Source organism: Bubalus kerabau, chromosome 22 (genome assembly GCF_029407905.1).
Source record: "Bubalus kerabau isolate K-KA32 ecotype Philippines breed swamp buffalo chromosome 22, PCC_UOA_SB_1v2, whole genome shotgun sequence".
In the NCBI taxonomy this organism is placed as follows: Eukaryota; Metazoa; Chordata; class Mammalia; order Artiodactyla; family Bovidae; genus Bubalus; species Bubalus kerabau.
The window spans coordinates 18,671,891-18,697,866 of record NC_073645.1 but is presented as its reverse complement, the minus strand read 5'-3'; the positions used below and the strand labels follow the sequence as shown (position 1 = coordinate 18,697,866).

General features: G+C 36.8%; 1 protein-coding gene and 1 non-coding gene across 4 annotated transcripts in view; both read right to left on the bottom strand.

Moving 5' to 3' along the window:
* Positions 1-4,876: 4,876 nt before the first annotated feature.
* LOC129636429 (cytochrome P450 2C19-like) overlaps positions 4,877-25,976 on the bottom strand; it is a 34,711-nt gene continuing 13,611 nt past the window's right edge. For 2 of the 3 annotated variants that reach the window (XM_055559802.1, XM_055559804.1), the window contains 5 exons: positions 25,551-25,733; positions 16,026-16,167; positions 11,649-11,836; positions 5,969-6,110; positions 4,877-5,058 (listed from right to left, as the gene is read on the bottom strand). In XM_055559802.1, the coding sequence (XP_055415777.1) occupies positions 4,877-5,058; positions 5,969-6,110; positions 11,649-11,836; positions 16,026-16,167; positions 25,551-25,733 (837 nt within the window). The remainder of the gene's footprint in view (positions 5,059-5,968; positions 6,111-11,648; positions 11,837-16,025; positions 16,168-25,550; positions 25,734-25,976) is intronic. The other variant, XM_055559803.1, reaches the window with a different exon arrangement.
* On the bottom strand, positions 8,652-8,724 carry TRNAS-GGA (transfer RNA serine (anticodon GGA)). The gene has a single exon. It is a non-coding gene; the product is annotated as a tRNA-Ser (tRNA).

Below are 25,976 nucleotides of genomic sequence, written 5' to 3'. Positions count from 1 at the left end.
CATTTCATTTACCAATTACCTTCAGCCCCAAATCATAGCAAATTGCTGTGAAACAAAGAAGGGAAGCAACACTCATGCTTTAGACACTTTATTATTTTGATTCTGTCATACAAAAAGCTAAGTGTTCCTCTACTCAAAAAGCACATTGCTTCTCTATTTATGACAGTGACAGAGTTAAAAAGCAAGAGAAACATCAAAGTTTATAGAAGTAATGTGACTTATGTTAACAGTTTGCCCACAGAAATATTTATTATTTTAGTTGAGCTTAATTTACTTACTGTTTCCAAGCCACTGGTGGTAATGGTTTAGTCACTAAGTCATGTCCGATTCTTGGAACCCCATGGACTGTAGCCTGCCAGGCTTCTGTGTCCATGGGATTCTCCAGGCAAGAATACTAAAGTGGGTTGCCATTTCCTTCTCCAAGGAATCTTCCTGACCCAGGGATCGAACCCACCTCTCCTGCATTAGCAGGTGGATTCTTTACCACTGAGTTACCACAGAAATCCAACGTTACAGTTGTTGTTGTTCAGTCACTAAGTCATATCTGACTCTTTCAACTCCATGGACCATAGCACGCCAGGACTCCCTGTCCTCCATTATCTCTAGGAGTTTGCTTAAGTTCATGTCCATTAAGTCGGTAATGCTATCTAAACATCTAACCCTCTTCTGCTCTCTTCTTTTGCCTTCAAAATGATGACATATTTAAGGAAATAAAAATGGAGTAACTGTGGGCAGTCATTGTGGATGTGATTTCAGACATGTTCATGCATCACTGACTACTTCAATTCTGAACTGTGTCAAACTCAAGTACTCCACCAGCCATTTTCAAAATGACATAGACTAGTAGCTGTTAACTGCAAGTTTGTAGTTTCAAAACTGCCTGCTTCACAACTGTTCAATCATTTCAAACACAACCAAACCTCGCTTAACAAGAATCTTTACATCTTGCCATCTCCAATCCTCATATTTTTTCTGGCTTAAAATAACACTAATTTATTATATTACAATTCTAGAGGTCACAAGTCTGAAAATTAAGGTGTTGACAGGGCTGCATTCCTCCTGGAGGCTCTCAGGAGAACCCATTTCCTTATCTTTTGCAGTTTCTACAGGCTACCCGCATTCCTTAACTCACGACCACCTCCTCCTTTGTCAAGGTCAGCAGCACAGCATCTTCAATGTTCTTTGATCCCCTTGACCTCCTCCTTCAGAGACTCTTGTGATTCCACTGGGTGTGGCAGGTAATCTAAGAGTATTTTTCTAGTCTCAAAATACTTACTCTTTAAAATTCTTAATTTTCTGTACAATTTTTAAAGGTTATTTTCCCTTAACAGTTATTACAAAATATCCAATCCTAATTCTTGAAACAATTTTCCATTTTTGCCTTTATAAACTTTCACATTTTGTAGTCTGGAAGAATAAAGTTTAAGCATTTTTTGGATCTGTGTGTCCTGGGCAGCAGTCCTAACAAATCCCAAATAAACACTTCGTGATTTCAACCAGATCTCCATTCTGGGAATTCATAGTTAACAATAATAAAATTTAAACCTCTTAAACAACCAAAGACATATAAAGCAACTATGTAAGTAAATGTACATGACTTTTACCTTGAAATCTCAAGTCTAAATTTGAATAATTTTTTTAGATTTCACATATAAGTGTTATCATATAGTATTTTTCTTTCTCTAACTTATTTCAGTAAGCATAATATTCTTTAGGAACATTCACCTTCCTATAATTGGCAGAATTTCATTCTTTTTATGCCTGAGTAATATTCCATTGTATGTTTATACTGCATCTTCTTTTTCCATCTGTCTGTTGATGGATCCTGGGTTGCTTCTATGACTTGACTTATAGGCAGTGCTTCTATGAACACTGGGCTGCATATATCTCTTTGAATTACTGTTTTCATTTTCCTTGGCTATACCCAGGGGTGGAATTGCTGGATCGTATGGTAGTCCTATTATTAGTTTTTAAGCACCCTCCTTACTGTTTTCCATAGTGCCTGCACCACTTTATGTTCCCACCAACAGTGTACAAGAGTTCTCTTTTCTCTTCACCCTCTCCAACATTTGTTATTTGTGGTCTTTTTGATGATAGCCATTTTGACAGGTGTGAGGTGATTTCTCATTGTCTTTCTGATTTGAATTTTTCTGATGATTAGCAAGACAGGAAGCAACAGTTAGAACTGGACATGGAACAACAGACTGGTTCCAAATAGGAAAAGGAGTACGTCAAGTCTGTATATTGTCACCCTGCTTATTTAACTTCTATGCAGAGTACATCATCAGAAATGCTGGGCTGGAAGAAGCACAAGCTGGAATCAAGGTTGCCGGGAGAAATATCAATAACCTCAGATACGCAGATGACACCACCCTTATGGCAGAAAGTGAAGAGGAATTAAAAAGCCTCTTGATGAAAGTGAAGGAGGAGAGTGAAAAAGTTGGCTTAAAGCTCAACATTCAGAAAACTAAGATCATGCCATCTCGTCCCATCACTTCCTGGGAAATAAATGGGGAAACAGTGGAAACAGTGGTTGACTATTTTGGGGGGCTCCAAAATAACTGCAGATGGTGATTGCAGCCATGAAATTAAAAGATGCTTACTCCTTGGAAGGAAAGTTATGACCAACCTAGACAGCATATTCAAAAGCAGAGACATTATTTTGTCAACAAAAGTCCATCTAGTCAAGGCTATGGTTTTTCCAGTAGTCATGTATGGATGTGAGAGCTGGACTGTGAAGAAAGCTGAACACCAAAGAATTGATGCTTTTGAACTGTGGTGTTGGAGAAGGCTCTTGAGAGTCCCTTGGACTGCAAGGAGATCCAACTAGTCCATCCTAAAGGAGATCAGTCTTGGGTGTTCATTGGAAGGACTGATGCTGAAGCTGAAACTCCAGTACTTTGGCCACCTCATGCGAAGAGTTGACTCATTGGAATGACCCTGATGCTGGCAGGGGTTGGGGGAAGGAGGAGAAGGGGACAACAGAGGATAAGATGGCTGGATGGCATCACTGACTCGATGGACATGAATTTGGGTAAACTCTAGGAGTTGGTGATGGTCAGGGAGGCCTGGCATGCTGCAATTCATGGGGTCGCAAAGAGTCAGACACGACTGAATGACTGCACTGAACTGAACTGATGATTAGCAATGTTGAACATCTTTTCATGTGCCTGGTAGCCATCAGTATGTCTTTCTTTAAAAAGTCTATTCATATCTTCTACCATTTTTAACAGAATCGCTTGTTTGATATTGAGTTGTATGAGTTGTTTATGTTTTTTGGATATTAACCCCTATTGGTCATATTATTTGTAAATATTTTCTCTAATTCTGAAGGTTGTCTTTTTGCTGATGACATCCTTTGTTGTATGACGTTTTTATGTTTAATTAAGTTCATTTGTTTATTTTTGCTTTTATTTATTTTGCCTTAAGAGACCAATCCAAAAAAAATATTGCTATAATTTATGTCAAAGAGTGTTCTATGTTTTCTTCTTTGAGTTTCATGGTTTCTCATCTTACATTTAGGTGTCTCACCAATTTTAAAGTTTCTTTTGTGTATGGTGTAAGTAGTTCTAATTTCATTATTTTACATGTAGTGCCACGTTTTCCCAGTACCACTTATGGAAGATACTGTCTTTTCACTATTGTACATACTTGCCTCCTTTGTCATAGATTAATTGACCACATGTGCTTGAGTTTATATCTGAGCTGTCTGTTCTTTTCCATTGCTCTGTCTGTGCTTACGCCATACCATGCTATTTTGATTACTGTAGCCTTGTAGTATAGTTTGAAGTCTGGGAGCTTCATTCTTTTTTCTCAAGAGTGCTTTGGCAATTCATGGTCTTTTGTAGTTCTACATGAAGCTTAAAATTGTTACAGTGCTGTGGAAAATTTCAAGGGTATTTTGATAAGGATTACATTAAATACATAGATTGCTTTGGGTAGTATAAATATTTTCACAACAGTTTTTGCCAGTCCAGTAGCTTCATTGTATAGTTTGAGATCAGAAAGTATAATGCCTCTGGCCTTGTTCTTCTTTCTCAGGATTGCTTTGGCTTTTCAGGGTCTTTTTGGTTACATACAAATTTTAGCATGGCTTCTCTATTTCTGCTGTTCATAATACTCCATTATGCTTTCAAAATCCATGGCATCAAAGAGATGGCCCCTCTTTTAATTACAACTTGTGAAATGTTCTCTCTTATTTTGGAAAGAGACTGCCTATAGGTGATTTCTTATACACAATCTCATTGATTTCTGTTCTGATTTTTAATTGTGGTTTTCTGTGTCTGACTTTTAATTGCTCACTATCACGGATCTCAATATTCCCTACAGGATGAAGCTGCTCTTGAAAACAATTTCTCTCAGTTTTTAAACCAAATCTCAAATAAGTACATACAAGCATTCAAGGGAGATTTTCTGCTCTCATTCCCTCTGTCCTCTGTGTGTATCACTATAATGACCAGCATGACATCTTTGTCTTGTTTTTTTTTTTTCCTTTCTTACTTGCAATATGCACAAAAGAAGGAAAGACTGAGAAGTGGCTCATCAGATTCTGCTTTTTATTAGAAAAAACATGCACTGGAGAAATAGGTCTCATTGGCACACATTAATCATCATGCATTACTTTGTACTGAGTACATGGTACTAGGCACACACTACTACTTAATATTAGATATGTATTAGCATATGTGATGGCCAATACAAATGTTACAGGATAGGGAGAATAGCAGATATATTTCTGTAGTGAAATTGCACAGGGAATGAGAAGAGGCCAGAGATGTGTTCTCAGGAAAGATTAACATGACACTGGTGAACAATGCCCCCCATGAAAGGGAGTTAAAGACAACACCACTGAGAAAGCTGTATAATTTAGCATTCTTCACACAGGAATAAAGCAGAGCTGGTAAGGAGGTGGCACATTAGCTATTCCAGTAACAGCTGGGGTGGTGTCGAGGTCCTTTGGGTCAACCACAGATTTCAAGGTAAATTTTTGTAAAATTGTGGTCAGGAATAAAAACAGCTCCATGCGGGCCAGGCCCTCTCCCACACAAACCCGTTTTCCTGAAAATAACAAACACAGAGAGTACATACTCCTTGAACACTGTGTTTCTGGCTGCCAGAAACAGACTATGCAGTAACTTTTTGATGAATGTTTGAATGGATGGATGGAACACAAATGGTTAGATAGACAGAAGGACAAAGGGTAGACACTCATGCTATCCATCTAACGTCTAATCTTAACAGGTATCCTCTCAGCAGATATTTATTGAGTTATCAGCACTATATCATATACTTCATTAAGTGTATTGTAACTCCATTTTGACATTTTCAAGGTTCCATCAATTTTTTTTCTAGAAATACTCATATATTGGTTGTATTTTGTTCCTAGTGATGGTCCAATGTCTTTCTTTCCATTCTTCACAGCCTCTATTCTCTGTTGGAAATATATCAAATCTACATTGACCTTGAAGTTTTAAAGTTTTATAACACAGAGTTACTTTTGTCTACAATGCACTTCTCTTGTATTTTCAGAATGTAGCTTAAATTTTATTTCTGAATTAGAAAGAACTGTGTCACCTCTCCAAAGCTCCAATAATCTACTCCAAAAATGAGGATGTCTCATAGGGAGGGAAAGTGTGCGGGCATTGGTACTGCTGTCTCTCATCATGGAAAAAGAGCATTTTGACCAGAAGCAGAGTGGGCACTATGGAAGTTCCAAAGGATGCCCAAAGGCACCTTGTCCACTGAAAGTGAAAGTCACTCAGTAGTGTCCGACTCTTTGCAACCCATGTGCTGTCCATGGAATTCTCTAGGCCAGAATACTGGAGTAGGTAGCCTTTCCCTTCTCCAGGGGATCTTTCCAAACCAGGGATTGAACACTGGTCTCCCTCATTCCAGGTGGATTATTTAACCACTGAGCCACAAGGGAAAATTGTCCACTGAAGCAATGAAAAAAATAAATGTGTGTTACCTGCTGAGAAAGCCATGAAATAGTCGCTCTTCCTAAAGTTGCCATTCTCATCCAGGAAGTGGCCAGGGTCAAATACCTCTGGGTTGGGGAATTCTTTGTCATCATGCAGCACAGAAGTCAGTGATGTTAGTATATCTGTGCCCTGGAAAGAACAGATGAAGATAAACTAAACTATGAAGAAGTCACAGACCTAGAAGAACTGCTGAAAATCATTTAGTCCAATCTTAGGATAGATGATTAATTTTGGTTCAAAAGAAGGTCAGTGGCATTTTGAGTCAGACAGAACAAGTAATAAGGATAAGTTTAAGACTAGTGGTGGTGATGCTGCCAAAATGAACACTGGCAGCATCTGAAATACTCAGTACATGGGTCCTAGAACTTATGAATCCATTCTGCTAATCACCACATTAGGACATGGTATCTGCCCCCACCAGCTGCTTTATCATTTCAATTTTTACTCATCTCATATGTGGATTATGGTTTAATGTGGAAGTCTCTATTGTGCTTGAAATGTCTCAAATTATCTGTTTGTATGGCTTTTGTAAACAGGCATTTGATCTAATACAAAATAACCTCTTCTATAATAACAAGGTAAGTACAGTAACAAATATTATTGTTTACCATTGACATGCAGATTGTATGTCTTTATTTTAAAATATAGGGCAGACTTCATCACAGATTAATCCTAGATTTGAAACACAGAAAGGACTGTAAAATTCACAAAATCATTTCACAGTAATTCAGCTTACGATCATTAATTTAAGCAAGTTTTATCCATTAACACTAAAACTATTGGGTAAATGATTGAGAAGAAAGATACAAATCTATAAAGTACCAGGTAATCTTTTATTAATTAAATGTGGAAAAAAAGGACCTGTTTCATGGAGTAATCAGGCAGATACCACTTTATCATGTGAACAATACTGCTGCTACTGCTGCTAAGTCACTTCAGTCGTGTCCGACTCTGTGTGACCTCATAGACGACAGCCCACCAGGCTCCCCAGTCCCTGGGATTCTCCAGGCAAGAACACTGGAGGGGGTTGCCATTTCCTTCTCCAATGCATGAAAGTGAAAAGTGAAAGTGAAGTCGCTCAGTCGTGTCCGACCCTCAGTGACCCCATGGACTGCAGCCTACCAAGCTTCTCTGTCCATGGGATTTTCCAGGCAGAAGTACTGGAGTGGGGTGCCATTTTTAGTCCATATCAGACCACAATTACATTGTGGGGGAGGTTATGAACAATACTACATAACCAATAATGGGATAACTCACATATGTGCCTTCACCTACCTAATAAATTTCAGTGGGAAACACAAAGCACCTATATAGTTGAAATCGTAACTGGAATCTATGTCCAGAAAACAATCACACAAAACCAGCCTGAGGAATATTTCACATGACTACTAAATTGAACTCTTCACAGAGTTAAAATGTACTAAAAGAAAACAAAGAGGGCAAACAAAACTAGTAACAGGAGAGAACAGGGAGAACCAGGAAAAGATATCCAAATTATAATCTTGTTTCCAGGCTGGACACTGATTTTCAAAGAAAAAAGCCATAAAGTTTATTACAGAAAAACTCGGAAATTTTCAATATAGGCTGTACACTAGATAATATTATTCTATCAATGATAACTCTTGAGTATAATTGCTATTATTGCTCTGTATACAAAAATTGCTATTTTGAGCTATACATACTGAAATAGAGAAGTGTAGAAAAGTAGATGATAGATTGTTAAATGAATATTTGTGGAAGAAGTTTTTACATATTGAGGTATGGAGAAGTCAGTCTAATTTATAAACTTGAATTTAACTTAAATGCTAACTAGAACATCCTGTTTGTGGCCTATCAAACATACGCACTAATTATTAAGAAAATGTATATTGAACAGAAATAAAGAATGTCCATGTTAAAAATAAAGATTAAATGCCTCCTTTCTTGGACACCAATGTTGAAACTCTTGCAACGAGAAGACTCCTCTCTCAAGTGCCAAGGCCATACCAACTTGCTGTGCATATGTTAATAATCTGTTTTTGAAACCTTGTAAGAATGTATCTCTGGCTTCCTGATGTTCTTTGCTCTGACAAGATATACAATTGTGTGGATAAACCATACCTCTCCAGAGCAGTTCCTCAGAGTTATCTGAGAGGTTGTCTTTTGGGCTATAGTCCTCAGTTTAGCTCAAATAAAATTCTTTTCTATTCCTATTACAGATTTTTTATTGATTATCTCTCAACATTGCAAAAGCAGGTAAATATACAAATTCATGTATAACATACATATAAACATGTTTTTAAGGTTCTATGTTTAAAAAATAATTAATGCAAACTTGGGGAATCTTCCATCCCCTAAGGTTATCATATAAAAGGTATACAACTCTTTATTATTCCCTTGTTTGTGTTTATATAAGAAATAAAACATCTAAGATAACAAAAAAAGGTACAAAAGGCAATACTTTCAGCAAATGCCGCCCAAACAAATGCATATTTCATAGAGAAATAAAAGAAGCATAATCATTACTCTTAGTCATAAGTAAAAATTACCTGCATGAAAGTGAAAGTGAAGTCGCTCAGTCGCGTCCGACTCTTTGCGACCCCATGGACTGTACCCTACCAGGCTCCTCCCTCCATGGGATTCTCCAGGCAAGAGTACTGGAGTGGGTTGCCATTTCCTTCTCCAGGGGATCTTCCTGACCCAGGGATCGAACCTGGGTCTCCTGCATTCCAGGCAGACGCTTTAACCTCTGAGCCACCAGGGAAGCCCTGCATAAACCATCATCTAAATGTAAGCACTAAAATTATGAAGTTTATAAGGGTAAATCTTTCAGACCCTGTGCTGGAAAACGTTCTTTAGATAAACAAACAAAACAATCCCACACATCAATCTTACAGCATTGCAAAATGTTCTTTTAGACAGACTTATATACTAACAAATATCAACCTATGTGCAAATATGGCCTTAGTACAAACAATGACCTAAGTATTTTAAATGGAAAATAATCAAGGAAGACACTTTGTGACACATGGGAATTATATGCAATCTAAATTTTTGCTTCCAAAAAGACAGGGATATAGCCATTCTTGTTTGTTTAATGTGTCCTTGACTACTTCCATGCTACAACAGCAGAAGTATACAAAAGGATACAAAAGGCATCAGACACTTCAAAGCTTCAAATTCTGAAATACTTACACTTTGAAGTATTACATAAATACTGTAATACTCCTGTCTTAGAGCATTCTCCAGTTAGCCCGGTAGCTCCAGCCTTGGATAAAGCTAATCACTTACATGATTGGTAAAAAGGTATAACAGAATCAGCCTCCTAATAATCTTATTGAAAAAGACCCTGATGCTGGGAAAGATTGAAGGCAAAAGCAGAAGAGGGCAGCAGAGGATGAGATGGTTAGACAGCATCACCTACTTAATGGACATGAAATTAAGGAAACTGGAAGACAGTGGAGGACCGCAGAGCTTGCTGTGCTACAGTCCATGGGGTCACAAAGAGTTGGACATGACTTAGTGACTAAACAAGAATAAAACTCAATATTTATGTTTCTACACTGGGGGGACTATGCAGAAGGGGATGGTCATCCCCAGTATTTGGTAATAGACATATGACAATATAATGGTCATTTGCCAATACCGTGGATGTGAGAGATGGGCCACTCCATTTTAGTACAGTGTTTCCCACATACTTAGAAATAAAAGGAGAAACAAGCTCGATCAATTATTACCTTAGACCCCAATGTCACAAAAGAAAAGTCTTCTCTCAGTATGTCCTTTGGTTAAAAAAAATAGTAGACTTGAAGTTCTAACCCTTGTATCAAAACTGCAATCACTGAGACAAGTCTCACAATCTAGTAAAATCATCAATTCTGTCTTCTCCAAGGATTGGCACTAGTACTTGTATCTTAAGAATCTCATTCCTTTCTTTCCCCAACAAAATATAAATTTTAGTTATATTATTTTATAATTTTAATAACACCATGACTTGGCTTTAAGTAGATAAGAGAAGTTTTCAGCACACCAACTAGAAAGTCTGAATATATACAGATATTCTGTGTTAGAGAGCATGAGAAATCTGCTAAGACAAAAATCTGTCTCAATATTCCAAAGTTTGGAGAACCTCAAAGAGGAAAGCTGACACATAAAGTTAATATTAGTCTCTGTCAATGTTCAAATTTTACTCAAAATACCCAAAATGGGAGAGGTTACATCATTCCATCTGCCAAGGAGGAGAGGGATGGACCCTTTCTGGAAGAAAATAAATAACATCTGAACTCTGCATTTTTTCATTTATAAAAATTGGTATTTAACCAAAAGTAACTAGGCATTTCAAAGACACAAGTAAGTGGCCAATATACAGCCTTGACGTACTCCTTTTCCTATTTGGAACCAGTCCATTGTTCCACGTCCAGTTCTAACTGTTGCTTCCTGACCTGCATATAGGTTTCTCAAGAGGCAGGTCAGGTGGTCTGGTATTCCCATCTTTTGAAGAATTTTCTACAGTTTATTGTGATCCACACAGTCAAAGGCTTTGGCATAGTCAATAAAGCAGAAACAGATGTTTTTCTGGAACTCTCTTCCTTTTTCCATGATCCAGTGGATGTTGGCAATTAATTTGATCTCTGGTTCTTCTGGCTTTTCTAAAAACAGCTTGAACATCTGGGAGTTCACAGTTTACATATTGCTGAAGCCTGGCTTGGAGAATTTTGAGCATTATTTTACTAGTATGTGAGATGAGTCAATTGTGAGGTAGTTTGAGCATTCTTTGGCATTGCCTTTCTTTGGGATTGGAATGAAAACTGACTTTTTACAGTCCTGTGGCCACTGCTGAATTTTCCAAATTTGCTGACATATTGAGTGCAGCACTTTCACAGCAACATCTTCCAGGATTTGAAATAGCTCAACTGGAATTCCATCATCTCCACTAGCTTTGTAGTGATGCTTTCTAAGGCCCACTTGACTTCACATTCCAGGATGTCTGGCTCTAGGTGAGTGATCACACCATCATGATTATCTTGGTCATGAAGATCTTTTTTGTACAGTTCTTTTGTGTATTCTTGCCACCTCTTCTTAATATCTTCTGCTTCTGTTAGGTCCATACCATTTCTGTCCTTTATCGAGCCCATCTTTGCATGAAAATATCATTATCAATAGTGAAATGTTAACCGCCATTCTTCTGAGATCAGAAATAAAAACAAGGCTAAAAGAAAGTTATTAGCCCAGACAGCATGACAATGTATAGAGAAACTGCAATTAATCTAGAGGGAAATTTTAAACAATGATTTTAAATTTGGCAAGATTGCTTCATATAAAGTTATTAAAATGATAAAATCAGTTATATTTTCAATCCAGATAGCAGAATGGAAAAGGCATTTTAAAACATTTAAAACAACAATAAGCACCTAAGGGGAAAAAAAGGATTTATTTGGAAATGTAAACAGTTAACTTTCATCAAACCAAATAAAAGAAACAGAAAATTTGGAAGTCTTGCACTGCTAGCTGTCAAAATCTGTTATAAAGCTTACAGACTAAACTTGAAAAAGCACACAATTCATCAAGCTTGCACACAAATGATTACTTATACTTCTTTTGTCTTGCTTTCATAGAGGATGGCACACAAACTGTCTAAAATGGGAACTTCAGTACCACTGAGGTCAGTATAAGAGAAACCAATGTTACCTTGGGGATGAGGTAGTTTCTGAATTTCACGTCACAGTTCACAGCATGAGGTACGCTCGTAGGAGCCAGGTCAATGTATCTCTGGATCTCATGCAGCACAGCATCCATGTAGGGCATGTGGGTCCTGTCCTGCATGCAGGGGCTCCGGTGTCTGCCAATCACACGGTCAATCTCTTCCTGGATCTTAGCTGATAAGAGATAAGTAAGACTGAAGAAGAAAAAAATGCACACCACATATGCAGAGCAATTCAGGGATATATGATGCTTCATGAGTTATCTCAACAGCATTATACACTTAAGTTATATGCTCAGAAATGGACCTCGACATGGAGAGAGAATTGCCATAACACAAATACATGTAAGTCTCTGACAAGCTAGACTTAAGATACAGCTAAACAGACTTCTATGTTAGCATACGCAATAATACAAGCAGAAATGATAAAATGTTTGAAAATAAAAACACAACACAGGGTCAAGAAACTAAAGTCATTGGAGGGAGAAAAATGGGAATCTATTAATTTTATATCAAAATAATATGTGGATTGAAAAGGTAAGTTATATGTGTTTTAGTGTATTTGTGTATTGTATGTGTGCAATATGCAGTGCTACTCTCTTCCTCCAATTGCCAAATGCTGTCACTCAACATTCTAGTCGTTTCTTCTGAAATGTTTGCCCTATTTCTAATCAATGACTCTGTTTCTATTTTTTATAGATTTTTAAACAATATCTGATTTCCTGCTTTGAGAGTTGAGAATTTACATCTCTATCCCCACCTCATACAAAATACACACACAAATCCCCTTACTCCACTTTCAATATATTTACACCATAATTTTTAGCTCTCAAAACATTCATTTTAACATCATTCTGACTAAATAAACATGCTCACTCTTAAGAAAACTATGATTATGCTTCCTTTTGGTACTTTCTTGGAGCTTACTATGTTTCTTTAGTCCAATTCATAAAACTCCGTACCCTGATTTATGAGTCTTTCCAAATACTGAGGTAGATGTTTCAAACTCCTAATAATAATTTCCCTATTATTCAGAAGTCACAAATAATCCATCACCTTTTGTCTTTTGTTCTTGGCATCTCCTTTCATACTTGCTTTATCCACCTGATCCATTTAGAAGTGGACATTTGCCAAACCTGCTATCTAGCAACAGCCCTGACACTTTTTCTGCTTCACAAGTTCTCAAGATTCCCAAAGCCCATGACTTCCTCTGACATGACTTCAGGCATTTGAATATGAAAGTTTGATACTTGACTTGAATTCTGATGCCTTACTGAACTCTAATCCTTTATCTATGACATGCTACATCTCTCTGAAAGTTTTTGTGATTTTCTCTTTTATTCTGGTGTTCTGAAATTTCATGACCTGTGTCATGGGATGGAAAGTTTTATTTCATTCACTCTGCTAGACATGTTGAGAGAATTTTCTATGTACATGGTAAAGTTTGGAGGCCTTTTCTCCAGTGTCCTCACTCTCTGGAGTTTTTCTCTGGCATGCTCAAATTCAGAAAGCAGGATGGAGAAAGGAGCTAAGAGTCCCTGAACTCAAGAAGAGAATTTTTCCCTAAACTTTGCTCCAAGTTGTGACCTCACTCTTTGTCCCTGTCTCTGCCCAGTGTCCTGAGTGTAAAGCCTCTTAGTTTCAGTTTCTCTAGGCAATAAGCTTCTCCCATCCTACTGGGGAAAGAATGACCTGATAAAAGGAGCTGTCAAAGGGTCATGCTATTTCAAATCTTGAAAGATGATGCTGTGAAAGTGCTGCACTCAATATGTCAGAAATTTTGGGAAACTCAGCAGTGGTCACAGGACTAGAAAGGGTCAGTTTTCATTCCAATCCCAAAGAAAGGTAAGGCTAAAGAATGCTCAAACTATCACACAATTGCACTCATGTCACACGCTAGTAAAGTAATGTTCAAAATTCTCCAAGCCAGGCTTCAGCAATACGTGAACTGTGAAATTCCAGATGTTCAAGCTGGTTTAGAAAAGGCAAAGGAACCAGAGATCAAGTTGCCAACATCTGCTGGATCATCGAAAAAGGAAGAGAGTTCCAGAAAAACATCTATTTCTGCTTTACTGACTATGCCAAAGCCTTTGACTGTGTGGATCACAATAAACTGTGGAAAATTCTGAAAGAGATGGGAATACCAGACCACTTGACCTGCCTCTTGAGAAACCTGTATGTAGGTCAGGAAGCAACAGTTAGAACCAGACATGGAACAACAGACTGGTTCCAAAGAGGAAAAGGAATACATCAAGGCTGTATATTGTCACCCTGATTATCTAACTTCTATGCAGAGTACATCATGAGAAAAGCTGGGCTGGAAGAAGCACAAGCTGGAATCAAGATTGCCAGGAGAAATATCAATAACCTCAGATACGCAGATGACACCACCCTTATGGCAGAAAGTGAAGACGAACTCAAAAGCCTCTTGATGAAAGTGAAAGAGGAGAGTGAAAAAGTTGGCTTAAAGCTCAACATTCAGAAAATGAAGATCATGGCATCTGGTCCCATCACTTCCTGGCAAATAGATGGGGAAACAGTGAAAACAGTGGCAGACTTTATTTTGGGGGGCTCCAAAATCACTGCAGATGGTGACTGCAGCCATAAAATTAAAAGACATTTGCTCCTTGGAAGGAATGTTATGACCAACCTAGACAGCATATTAAAAAGCAGAGATATGACTTTGTCAACAAAGGTCTGTCTAGTCAAGGCTATGGTTTTTCCAGTGGTCATGTATGGATGTGAGAGTTGGACTATGAAAAAAGCTGAGCGCTGAAGAATTGATGCTTTTGAACTGTGGTGTTGGAGAAGGCTCTTGAGAGTCCCTTGGACTGCAAGGAGATCCAACCAGTCCATCCTAAAGGAGATAAGTCCTGGGTGTTCATTGGAAGGACTGATGCTGAAGCTTAAACTCCAGTACTTTGGCCACCTCATGCAAAGAGCTGACTCATTTGAAAAGACTCTGATGCTGGGAGAGATTGAGGGCAGGAGGAGAAGGGAACAACAGAGGATGAGACGGCTGGATGGCATCACTGATTCAATAGACATGGGTTTGGGTAGACTCTGGGAGTTGGTGATGGACAGGGAGGCCTGACATGCTGCAATTCATGGGGTCACAAAGAGTCGGACACGACTGAGTGACTGAACTGAACTGAACTGAAAGGGTCATGGCTGGGACAGCTACCTTTATCAGCCTATTTCTCCCTCTATCCTCTTTGATTCTTGGTACTTCTAAATACTGAAACTTACAGGATGGTAAGGATACAAATGACTCTCCTCATTATACAACTTTCTCTTCTGACATGTAGGCCATAACTTCATTCTCTGTCTGATTTCACTGTCACCTCTCAATATGCTCTGTGTTTCAAAAATTTGTTGAAGATGTGTTAGCTGCCTCTCCAGTTTTAAAAAGCTAACTCTGGCCTGTTAAGAGGCTATGGTCATTTTACTGAAACCCTAACATGACAGAAGATCATATGTATTTCTAAACTGCTGTTCACAACTCTTAACTCTTTAAAGGTTAATTTCTAACAAAAAGTTATTTGCAAAGGATAAAATTATTGACCCCAACCCCCACCACTACCAAATTCTTATTTTGGTAAGAAATATTTTCCTGGAAATAAACCTCTTGACTAATAAAATTCCTTTATATGCACATCTTAAACCAATTCCCTGTCAATATAACTTTTTTAAGCCCTCATAACACTGAAAATTTCATCAGGCAATCTCACAAAATTTCCAGGATTTCCATTTATATTTCAATAAGCAGAATTTCCATTTTCTGTGCCCTGGCTTTAGAACACTGCATTTTCAGAATGGGGAAACTCCAGAGTGATCTTTCCATAAGAAAGCCATTATGCAACTGCAGGTCAATTCATGCTGGCTATGCCTGCTGCACATGACCTCTCATGAAATCCAGATGCTGCTGTGTTGATTTTCCTACCTTTCACAGTGTCTTCACTCCTGTCATCCTGCTATATTATGTTAAGATGTCCCATTACTTTTCCTTCACTAAATCTGAAAAGCATTAAGGTGCTCAAACAGAGATTTAAGGGGCTTCCCTGGTGGCTTGGTCCCTAAAGAATCTGCCTGCAATACAAGAGATTGCCTGCAATGCAGGAGACCTGGGCTCGATCCCTGGGTCAGGAAGATCCCCTGGAGAAGAAAATGGCAAACCACTCCAGTATTCTAGTCTGGGAAATCCCATGGACAGAGGAGCCCAGCACGCTATAGTCCATGGGGTCTCAAGAGTTGGACACGACTTAGAGACTAAATTACCACCATAAGAGAAATAAAGTGTAAAACACTCCTAGTCTCTTTCTAATATCGTTCCTGAAATCACCCTGCCCACCATGTTATCATACCTGTGACCTCGGGGTGCTTCAGCAGGAGGAGGAGTCCGTATCTCAGCGTGGTGCTCGTTGTCTCTGTCCCAGCTCCAAACAAATCAGATACAGTGATTGTCAGGTTTTCAAATGTATATTCTGACTGATGATTGTGTTTTTCCTAGGAATGATTTGACATGAGATAAAAATGTTTCAGAGAAAAGCAAAAGCTTAGAAGTGAGAATCATTTGTATTTTGAGTTGGAAATTATGAAACTTACTCTCTTAATGATCATATACATTTTGAAGAACAAACGTTTAGCATGACCAAAGCTCACTTTTTCTCATTTTTGTTGGCTTTTGCTGAATTTGATTCCAGCCCCTTTCCTTTTAGTATTGTGTATATTTCATTTCCTCTCATATAGATTCAGTTCTTGTTCCACATACCCACTGGCGGCAGGATGCTAGCATCTGTGTAGTCCTCATCCTGTTGTTCCCTGTTAACCTGTGTGTGCGTTTTCACGGCTGACCTAAGCTCAGACCCTGCTGGGGCCTGGCTGGAGTAGATTTTCCCTACTGATAGTCATCATATTTGATGCCAACTCTATATTCTTTCAGTGTGTTTCCTTTGTGACTCAAGGTTGAATAATGCCTGTGAACTACAAACTTGCTTATAATTGACTTGGTGCAATAAAGTTCCTTTCTAACCATTTCTGGTTTAGAAAACTTTCAGCCATCCTAGAACTAGCAATATTTATTCATGCCTCATTTATTTTACCTTAGTCTTTCACTTATGGTACTAAGCAAGGTCCATTTTAGTGTAGCTGAAAAGAATGCATATTTGGCTACACTATTTCTGTTTACTGTATTTTGCTTCCTATTTAATGTCTAAATGCTATTGTGTTGTTTCAAATCTTAATAATGGCTCAGTTCCAGTATGTCAGTTTCAAAGAACTAAGGTTTTGCTGTTAGTATAAGCCACTTACTCTCCCACTAACTGGGAATTCCCACTAATTTAGGTTTTTTCTCCCCTGAAATAAAAATTTTAGAAAATCCTACAAGAGGGGTGGGTGCATGTCTTAATGCTGGGAAACAGCAATTTGGGGGTTGAATTTACTTGAATGGATAAAAAATTGCATTGTTACAGAGCTAGAAAAAAATTTATGTATGAAAAATGATAATAGCCTTACACTGAGTACAAATAATACTTAAAGCATGTGAAGATGTGATTATTTGTGATGTTACTTGTAAAAAAAAAAGTATATATACATCTTTTGAAGTGTTGAAAGGAAAATAGTACTTTATATTCTTTATCATATCACTTTTTGTAAGTGTTGAATATATTCCTGTTTATTTTTCTATGTTCTGTTTTGTAGCCTTAAGAAGTGTTTCAAACATATCTGAATGTATAAAATAAGAGTAAATGCCCTACATGGTGTGATGCTGCATTATATATAAAACCGTGTGCATATATTAAAAAAAAAAAATTAGAACGCATACCAAAAGCAGGTAAACATTGCCCATTAACAAGTAAAAAACAAATCGACACAAATCATTCCTGATGAACCCCAGATATATTGGATTTACTCAATAAAAACTTTAAAATTCATGTCTGAAACTGGCTCAAAGAGCTGAAGAAAACTACATACAAGAACTAAAGCAAATCAGGAAAATATATAAATAAGTGGGGAATAATGAGAAAAGGAACCAAAGAGAAACTTTGGAGCTGAAAAGTACAATACCTGAAATTAAAAAAAAAAAAATTACCAGAATTTTTCAACAGCAGACTTGGAGGAAGCCCCCGCCTCCCCCACCAAAAAATACACCAAACATGAAGCCAGGAGAACAGAAATTTTCTGTGAATATCAGGAAGAAAAAGGAAGAAAGAAAAATGAACAGAGCCTGAGACACAACTGGAACTCAAACAAGTACACCAACATCCACTTAATAGGAGCCCCAGAAAAGAAAGAAAGAAGAAATAAAAAATAAATATTTGAAAAAAGAATGGCTAAAAACTTCCAAATTTTGGTGAAATACATGAATGTATGAATAAAAGAAGCTAAACAAACTTCAAGAATATTGAAGCCAAAAAGACCCAGAGCAAGGGTGTATTTTAATCAAACTGTCAAAAGCCAAAACTAGAGAATGTTTGAAGCATCAAGGGAGAAGTGACTCATCATGTACAAAGGACCCACAATAGCATAATATATCATTTTTCTCCAGAAACTGTGGGAACCATAAATCAATGGAAAGATATTAAGCCCTCAGTGTAAAAATGTCAACCAAAAATTCTATATCTGGTATAACTATCTCTCCACAAAATAGGTGATAGAAGACATCTCCAAAATAAAACCTAAGGGGTTCCTTTTTAAAAGACTGGCCCTATAAGAAATGCTAAAGGGAATCACCTTTCAGCTTAAAACGAAAATGTATTACATGATCATTCAAACCCAGATTGACAAATAAATATTTTTGTTGAAAATAATAATGTAGGTAAGTACTAAAGCTAATATTATTGTATCCTAGTATAAAAACTCTTCTTTTATATATTATTTAACATAAAATTGAATAAAAATCATTAGAAATACCTGTTCTAGGCACAAAAGATACAAAGATGAAATTTATAACATCAACAAAATAAAGGGAGATGACATTGGTTGGGAGCAGAGTTAACATATGCAATTTGAAGCTACTGTGGAAGCAATTTATACTGGACTGCTATATATTTAGGATGTTAAGAGTAATCCCAATTATAAGTACTAAGAAATCAATTAAAAATAACACAAAAAATTTGAAGAAGGCATTAAAAAAGTGCCTGCGAAATTGATCAAGCAAAAAATATGACTATAATGAAAAAATTGAGAAACAGCAATCATAAAATGCATTACAGCAAAAAGCAGCAGAACAGAAATAAAGCCATTAATATTAAAATAATTCTTCAAAATTAATTAAAGTGATTAGTCACTCTGACTAAAACTCACAATTTAAGACAGATATTTAAAGAACAAAATTTTAATATATATATATATATATATATATATATCCATACATATATAGAATATAATTCAGGCATGCAAAAGAAAAGAAAATCCTAACACTTGTGATATCATGAAGGATGGCCCTTGAAGTTATCACAGTAAATGAAACATCAGATACAGAAAGATAACTACCATATGATCAAACTTACATGTGAAATATTTTACAAATCTGATCTCATAAATACAGAGAACACACTGGCTGCCAGAGATGGGGAGTGGTCAAGATGAATAACGGAACTCAAAAGGTACAAAATTCCAGTTATAAAATAAATAAGTCATGGGTAACTACTACACAGCATGATGACTATAGCTAATACTGTATTGTATCTCTGAAAGTTTCTAAGAAAGGAAATATTAAAAGTTCTCATTACAAGAAAGAAAACCTATAAACATGTGTGAATGGATGGTAACTACATTTATTACACTAATCATCTTGTAATATATACACATATTGAATCACTATGTTGTATATCTATAATTAATATATTTTATGTCAATTCTTTTCAATTAAAAACTGCATATTGTCTACAAGAGACCCACTTAAGACTGAAAGATAAAAATATGTTGAATGAAAAAGAGAGAAAAAGATTTTGCAAGCAGTGAGTAACCAAATACAGCAGGAATGTTAGAAAAAAAAAGTTAGATTTTAATCACAAAGAAATTAAATGGAACAAATGAGAATGGAGTGTTTTTTTACTGGATCAACAAAGGTGAATTCTTCATGAAGCTATAACATTATACATCTATCTGTGGGCTTCTCCAGTGGCTCAGCAGTAAAGAATCTGCCTCCAGGTTCGATCCCTGGGTTGGGAAGATCCCATGCAGAAGAAAATGGCAATCCACCCAGTATTCTCACTTGGAACATCTCATAAACAAAGAAGCATAATGGGCTACAGCCCATAGGGTCACAAAAGAGTCGGACAGGACTTAGCTACTAAGCAACAACAATAACAACATCACCTATGTGCACCAAACAACAGAGCCACAAAATATATGAAGCAAACATTGAAATAATTGAAAGGATAAATGAAGAGTTCTATAATAATAGTAGGAGACAGGCTTAGTATTACACTAGACACAGTGAAGAAATAATCTATGAACCTGAGGATATCACAGTAGAAATCTCTAAAACAAAGAGAAAGAGACTTTAAAAAGAGAGACAGACAAAAGAAAAAGCAAATCTAAGGACTATGGGACAAGTTCAAAATGTGTAACATACTCATATTGGAAATGCCAGAAGGAAAAGTAAGAGGAAAAGAAATAGAAAAAAATTTGAGATAATAATGAATCAGAATTTCCCCCAAATTAGTATCATACACCAAACTACAGATCTAAGAAACTCAAAGAACACTGATTAAAATATTGCCAAAAAACAAAAACAAATCCTACTCTAGGCATACATATTCAAACAACAAAAAGTCAAAGGTAAATTTAAAATTCTTAAAAAGCCGAAAGTAAAAAGTGCCTTGCTTAAGAGGAAAAAGGATAAGAATTATTCTGACTTTACTTCACATACCTTGCAAGTAAGAAGAGAGTGGAGTGAAATATTTAAAGTGTTGAGAAAAAGAAACCACAAACCAAGACTGTGTACCCTGCAAAACTGCTGGGTACAAAAATGAAGAACTGCTCAGACCAAAAAAAAAAAAAAATAGAAGTAATCTGTTACCAGTATGACTACCTTGCTAGAAGTGTTAAAAGAAATTCTTTCAAGAGAAGGAAAATCATATCAATCAAAACCACATCTACATAAAGAAATAAAGAATTACAAAGAAAAGAATGTATAAACATAAAAAAGTTTTCTTTTCCTCATTCATAACTTGTTTAACAGCTAAAAGTTCAAAATAACAGCAATGTATTTGATGGAGTAATGCCTATGAATACTTCATATATAAATATATATATGCTTATATACAGGTGGAATGAATGACAGCATGCTACAAGGGATGGAAGGGAAGAATTAGAATTATTTTGTTACTATGAGATAGTTACACTGACAGTGAAATCGTGCAGGAATAACTAGGTGCAGGAAAAACACAGGACATGACCCTGTGTTTGTGTTTGTTTCCTTAATGAACAGTGACATTGAATGGACCCTGTCTCACTCCATATAAAAAATTTAACTCAAAATAGATGAAAAATTTAAATATGATACACACACATATATATTTAATGCCCAACTCAAAAAAACTCACAGAAAGAGAGAGCAGAATAGCAACAATCAGGAGTTGGGGTGGGGGTAGCAGGAGAAATAGGGAGATAATTGGTCAAAGGATAAAAATCTCCAGGTGTATGATGAATATGTTTGGGGGATTTAATGTACATAATGGTGATTATAGCTAATAATACTGTATTATACACTTGACAGTTACCAACAGAGTAACGTGTTGAATGTCCTCACTATAAAAAAAGGAAATAGTAATTATGTGAGTAGATAGAGGACTTAACCCAATGCTAGTGTGGTAACCCTGGTGGCTCAGATGGTAAAGCGTCTGCTTACAATGCGGGAGACCCAGGTTCAATCCCTGGGTTGGGAAGATCCCCTGGAGAAGGAAATGGCAATCCACTCCAGTGTTCTTGCCTGGAAAATCCCATGGATGGAGGAATGTGGTGGGCTACAGTCCACAGGTCACAAAGAGTCAGACACAACTGAGCAACTTCACTTAGTGTGGTACTCACTCTATAATATGTACATGTATCAAATTAACACACTGGCCAGCACTCTCTGACAACCTGGAGGGGTGGGATGGGGTTGGAGGTGGGAGGTGGGAGGGAAGTTCAAGAGGGCAGAGACATATGTATTTCTATGGCTGATTTATGTTTTCTGCCATTATGTATGGCAGAAACTAGCACAATATTGTAAAGCAATTATCCTCCAATTAAAAATAAATTCTAAAAAAAAAACAGAAAAATATTTTACAGGAGTTAAATCTATAAAACACTTAGAAGAAAACATTTGTAGTATAGCTTTAGAAACTCAGAAATGGCAACTGATCCTTAAATTTGACACCAAAGTAACAAATATACATACGTGTGTACATATGTATCTGTCTAATATATATCATATTTCAATAAAATTAAAATGTTTATGTATCAAAAGCATAATGAAAGATGTGAAATGACAACCAGTATGTTGGAAAAACAGCTCAACAACAATGACAAGGAACCCAGTTTTAAAAAGGCGAAGGACTTAGATGATATTTCTCCAAACAAGGAAATACATTCAACGTCATTGTTCATTAAGGAAACACAAAATATAGTCACAATCAGATGCAATTTCACATTACCTAAGCAAGGTTTAATAGTGTTAAGAATTAGAAAGTAAGTATTGGCAATTATGTGTGAAAACAGGAACTCTATACATTGCTGGCGGGAATATAAATGCTGCAGTCACTGTTGGAAAGTCTGACTATTCCTCAAATGCTAGACATAAAATTATTAATATCATATGTCTTCTCAATTCCACTCCAAGGAAAATATCAAACAAAAAGGAAAATGTGCCCATGAAGAAATTTGTACACAAATATTAGTAGCAGTATCTTTCAGAACACCCAAAGAAAAACAACACAAATGTTGACCATTACGTGGATGCATAAAAAATTATAGTACACACATACAATTGAATATTATTCAGCCATAAATGAAAAAAGCAAAGTGCTCATACATATCACAACTTAGAAAATACTCCAAAACATTATAGAGGGTGAAAGAAGCCAGAAACAAAAGGGTTGATGCTATGAGTCCTTTTATACAATGAATCCATAAAAGGCAAATCATAGAGACATAAAGCAGATTAAGTTGACACATGATGGGGTGGAGAGAATGGACAGCAATCATTTAATAGACATCATATGCTTCTGTACAGTGATGAGAAAGTTTGGAAACAAGAACTAGTGATCACACAACATTGTGAATGCACTAAATACAACCAAAATGTACACTATTAATTGTATGGCATGCAGAAGATATTAAGAAAGGGTGGCAAGAACTATACAGAAAAGATCTTAATGACCCAGACAACCATGATGGTGTGATCACTCACCTCGAGCCAGACATCATGGAGTCCAAAGTGAGGCAAGCCTCAGAGAGCATCACTACAAACAAAGCTAGTGGAGGTGGTGGAATTCCAGCTGATCTATTTCATGTTTTAGAAGATGATGCTTTTACAGTGCTGCACTCAATACGCCAGCAAATTTGAGAAACTCAGCAGTGGCCATAGGACTAGAAAAGGTCAGTTTTCATTCCAATCCCAAAGAAAGGCAATGCCAAAGAATGTTCAAACTACCACACATTTGCACTCATCTTAAACACTACCAAAGTAATGTTCAAAATTCTCCAAGCTAGGCTTCAACAGTACCTGAAGCAAGATCTTCCAGATGTTCAAGTGGATTTAGAAAAGGCAGAGGAACTAGAGAACAAATTGCCAAAATCCGCTGGATCACAGAAAAGCAAGAGTGTTCCAGAAAAACATCTACTTCTGCTTTATTGATTACACTAAATCCTTTGACTGTGTAGATCACAGAAAACTGTGGAAAATTTTGAAAGAAATAAGAATACCAGACCACCTGACCTGCCTCCTGAGAAATCTGTATACAGGTCAAGAAGCAACAGTTAGAACCAGACATGGAACAACAGACTGGTTCCAAATTGGGAAAGGAGTACGTCAAGGCTGTATATTGTCACCCTGCTTATTTAACTTATATGCAGAGTACATCACATGTAATGCCAGGCTGGATGAAGCACAAGCTGCAATCAAGACTGCCAGAAAAATACCAATACCTCAGATACACAGATGACACCACCCTTATGGCAGAAAATGTAGAGGAACTAAAGAGCCTCATGATGAACGTGAAAGAGGAGAGTGAAAAAGTTGGCTTAAAACTCAACACTCAAAAAACAAAGATGATGGCATCTGGTCCCATCACTTCTTGGAAAATAGATAGGGAAACAATGGAAACAGTGAGAAACTTTATTTTCTTGGGTTCCAAAATCATTGCAGATGGTGACTGCAGCCATGAAATTAAAAGATGCTTGCTCCTTGGAACAAAAGCTATGACCAACCTAGACACCATACTAAAAAGCAGAGACATTCCTTTGCCAGCAAAGGTCCATCTAGTCAAAGCTATGGTTTTTCCAGGAGTCATGTATAGATGTGAGAGTTGGACCATAAAGAAACCTGAATGCTAAAGAATTGATGCTTTTGAACTGTGGTGTTGGAGAAGACTCTTGAGAGTCCCTTGGACTGCAAGGAGATCCAACCAGTCAATCCTAAAGGAAATCAGTCCTGAATATTCATTGGAAGGACTGATGCTGAAGCTGAAGCTCCAATACTTGGGCCACCTGATTCGAAGAAAGGACTCATTGGAAAAGAGCCTGATGCTGGGAAAAATTGAAGGCAGGAGGAGAAGGGGACGACAGAGGATGAGATGGTTGAATGGCATCACCAACTCAGTGGACATGAATTTGAGTAGGCTCTGGGAGTAGGTGATGGACAGGGCTGCCTGGCATGCTACAGTCCATGGGGACACAAAGAATCATACATGCCTAAGCGACTGAACTGAATTGATGTGAATTTCACCTTAATTTTTTAAATAACATTACTCCATAAATCGACAGATTTCACACAATCTCTATAAAAATCACCACTGATTTCTTTGCATAAATTGACAAGTTTTTCCTAAATTTAAGTGGCACAGAAAAACAAAAACAATCTTATAAAATGACAAAAAATTAGAGGTCTCACACTACTCAACTTCAAAACTAATTACAAAACTAGTAATTAAGATGTCCAGATGATGTGCCACTGATGTAAAAACTGACATTTAGCTTACTGAAACAGATGCCAGGTTGCAAAAATGCTCAAATTATGAGTCAGTTGATTTCTGACAAGGTTGCCAAGATAATTCATGTGGGAAAATGGTCTTTCCAACATGGAGTGCAGGGTTCATGCTCACATCATATAATATAACTCCGTATCTTTGCTAATCCATTTACTTTACACTCAGTTAAGGCTTCTTCTGTCCACACACCTACTCTTTGCCATCACATGCCTATGTAAACAGCAGCATACATACTTCATTCATATATCTCATATTCCCTCCCTTGTCCTTCGATGCAAATATGTTGATCTATTTGCAACTACCAGCTAAGCAGGAAGCCCAGTTAGACCTAGTCATTCTTTATTCCCTTTACACTGTGTGTGCTATGATCATGTTCATCATCATATTATACTATGATATTTTGTTACTTTTAACTCATTGTTATCAGTTTCCAATTCACCTATGACATCATTCTGTTTTTCCTTGGGTAGATTATTAGCACCCAAAGAGCAAAATCAAGGTATTTCACTTATTTAATGACTAAATATTACATCTTCTTAATGGTTAGCATAGATTCATGCACACAAGTACTTAAAATGCTTGTCAGCATTGCTTGCCAGACCACTGAAACATCCTTGGTAAATACAGAAGATTCAATGATCTATAAAATGCACAAGTAATCAAATAATTGAGCTGTCTTTAACCTATTACCTGCTCCATCTTGATCAGGAAGCAATCAATAAAGTCTCGAGGATTGTTAATATCCAGGGATGCTTGGTGTTCCCTTGATTTCTCCAAAACATAATTTCTTACATAAGCAGTATTTGTAGAAAGTTTTTTATAACTATAACTCCATGGGAAAAAATCAAGGAGCACAGGGAAAATATTGAGGACCTAGAAGAGAAAACTACAGTTTATTAAATAAATAGTTAAAACTCACATGCCAAGTCCTGGTTGGAAACTGTAGTATAAATATTAAAATAAATATGGTCTCTAAATGTTGAGGAGTATTTTTATTATACAAATACATAATTTTCTATGCTGATAGAAGTATTTCAAGGAGAAAATTCTGGTCAGGGATCAAAAATAATAATCATTTCCTATATGTACATATCATGTTTCCAGTATGAAAACATC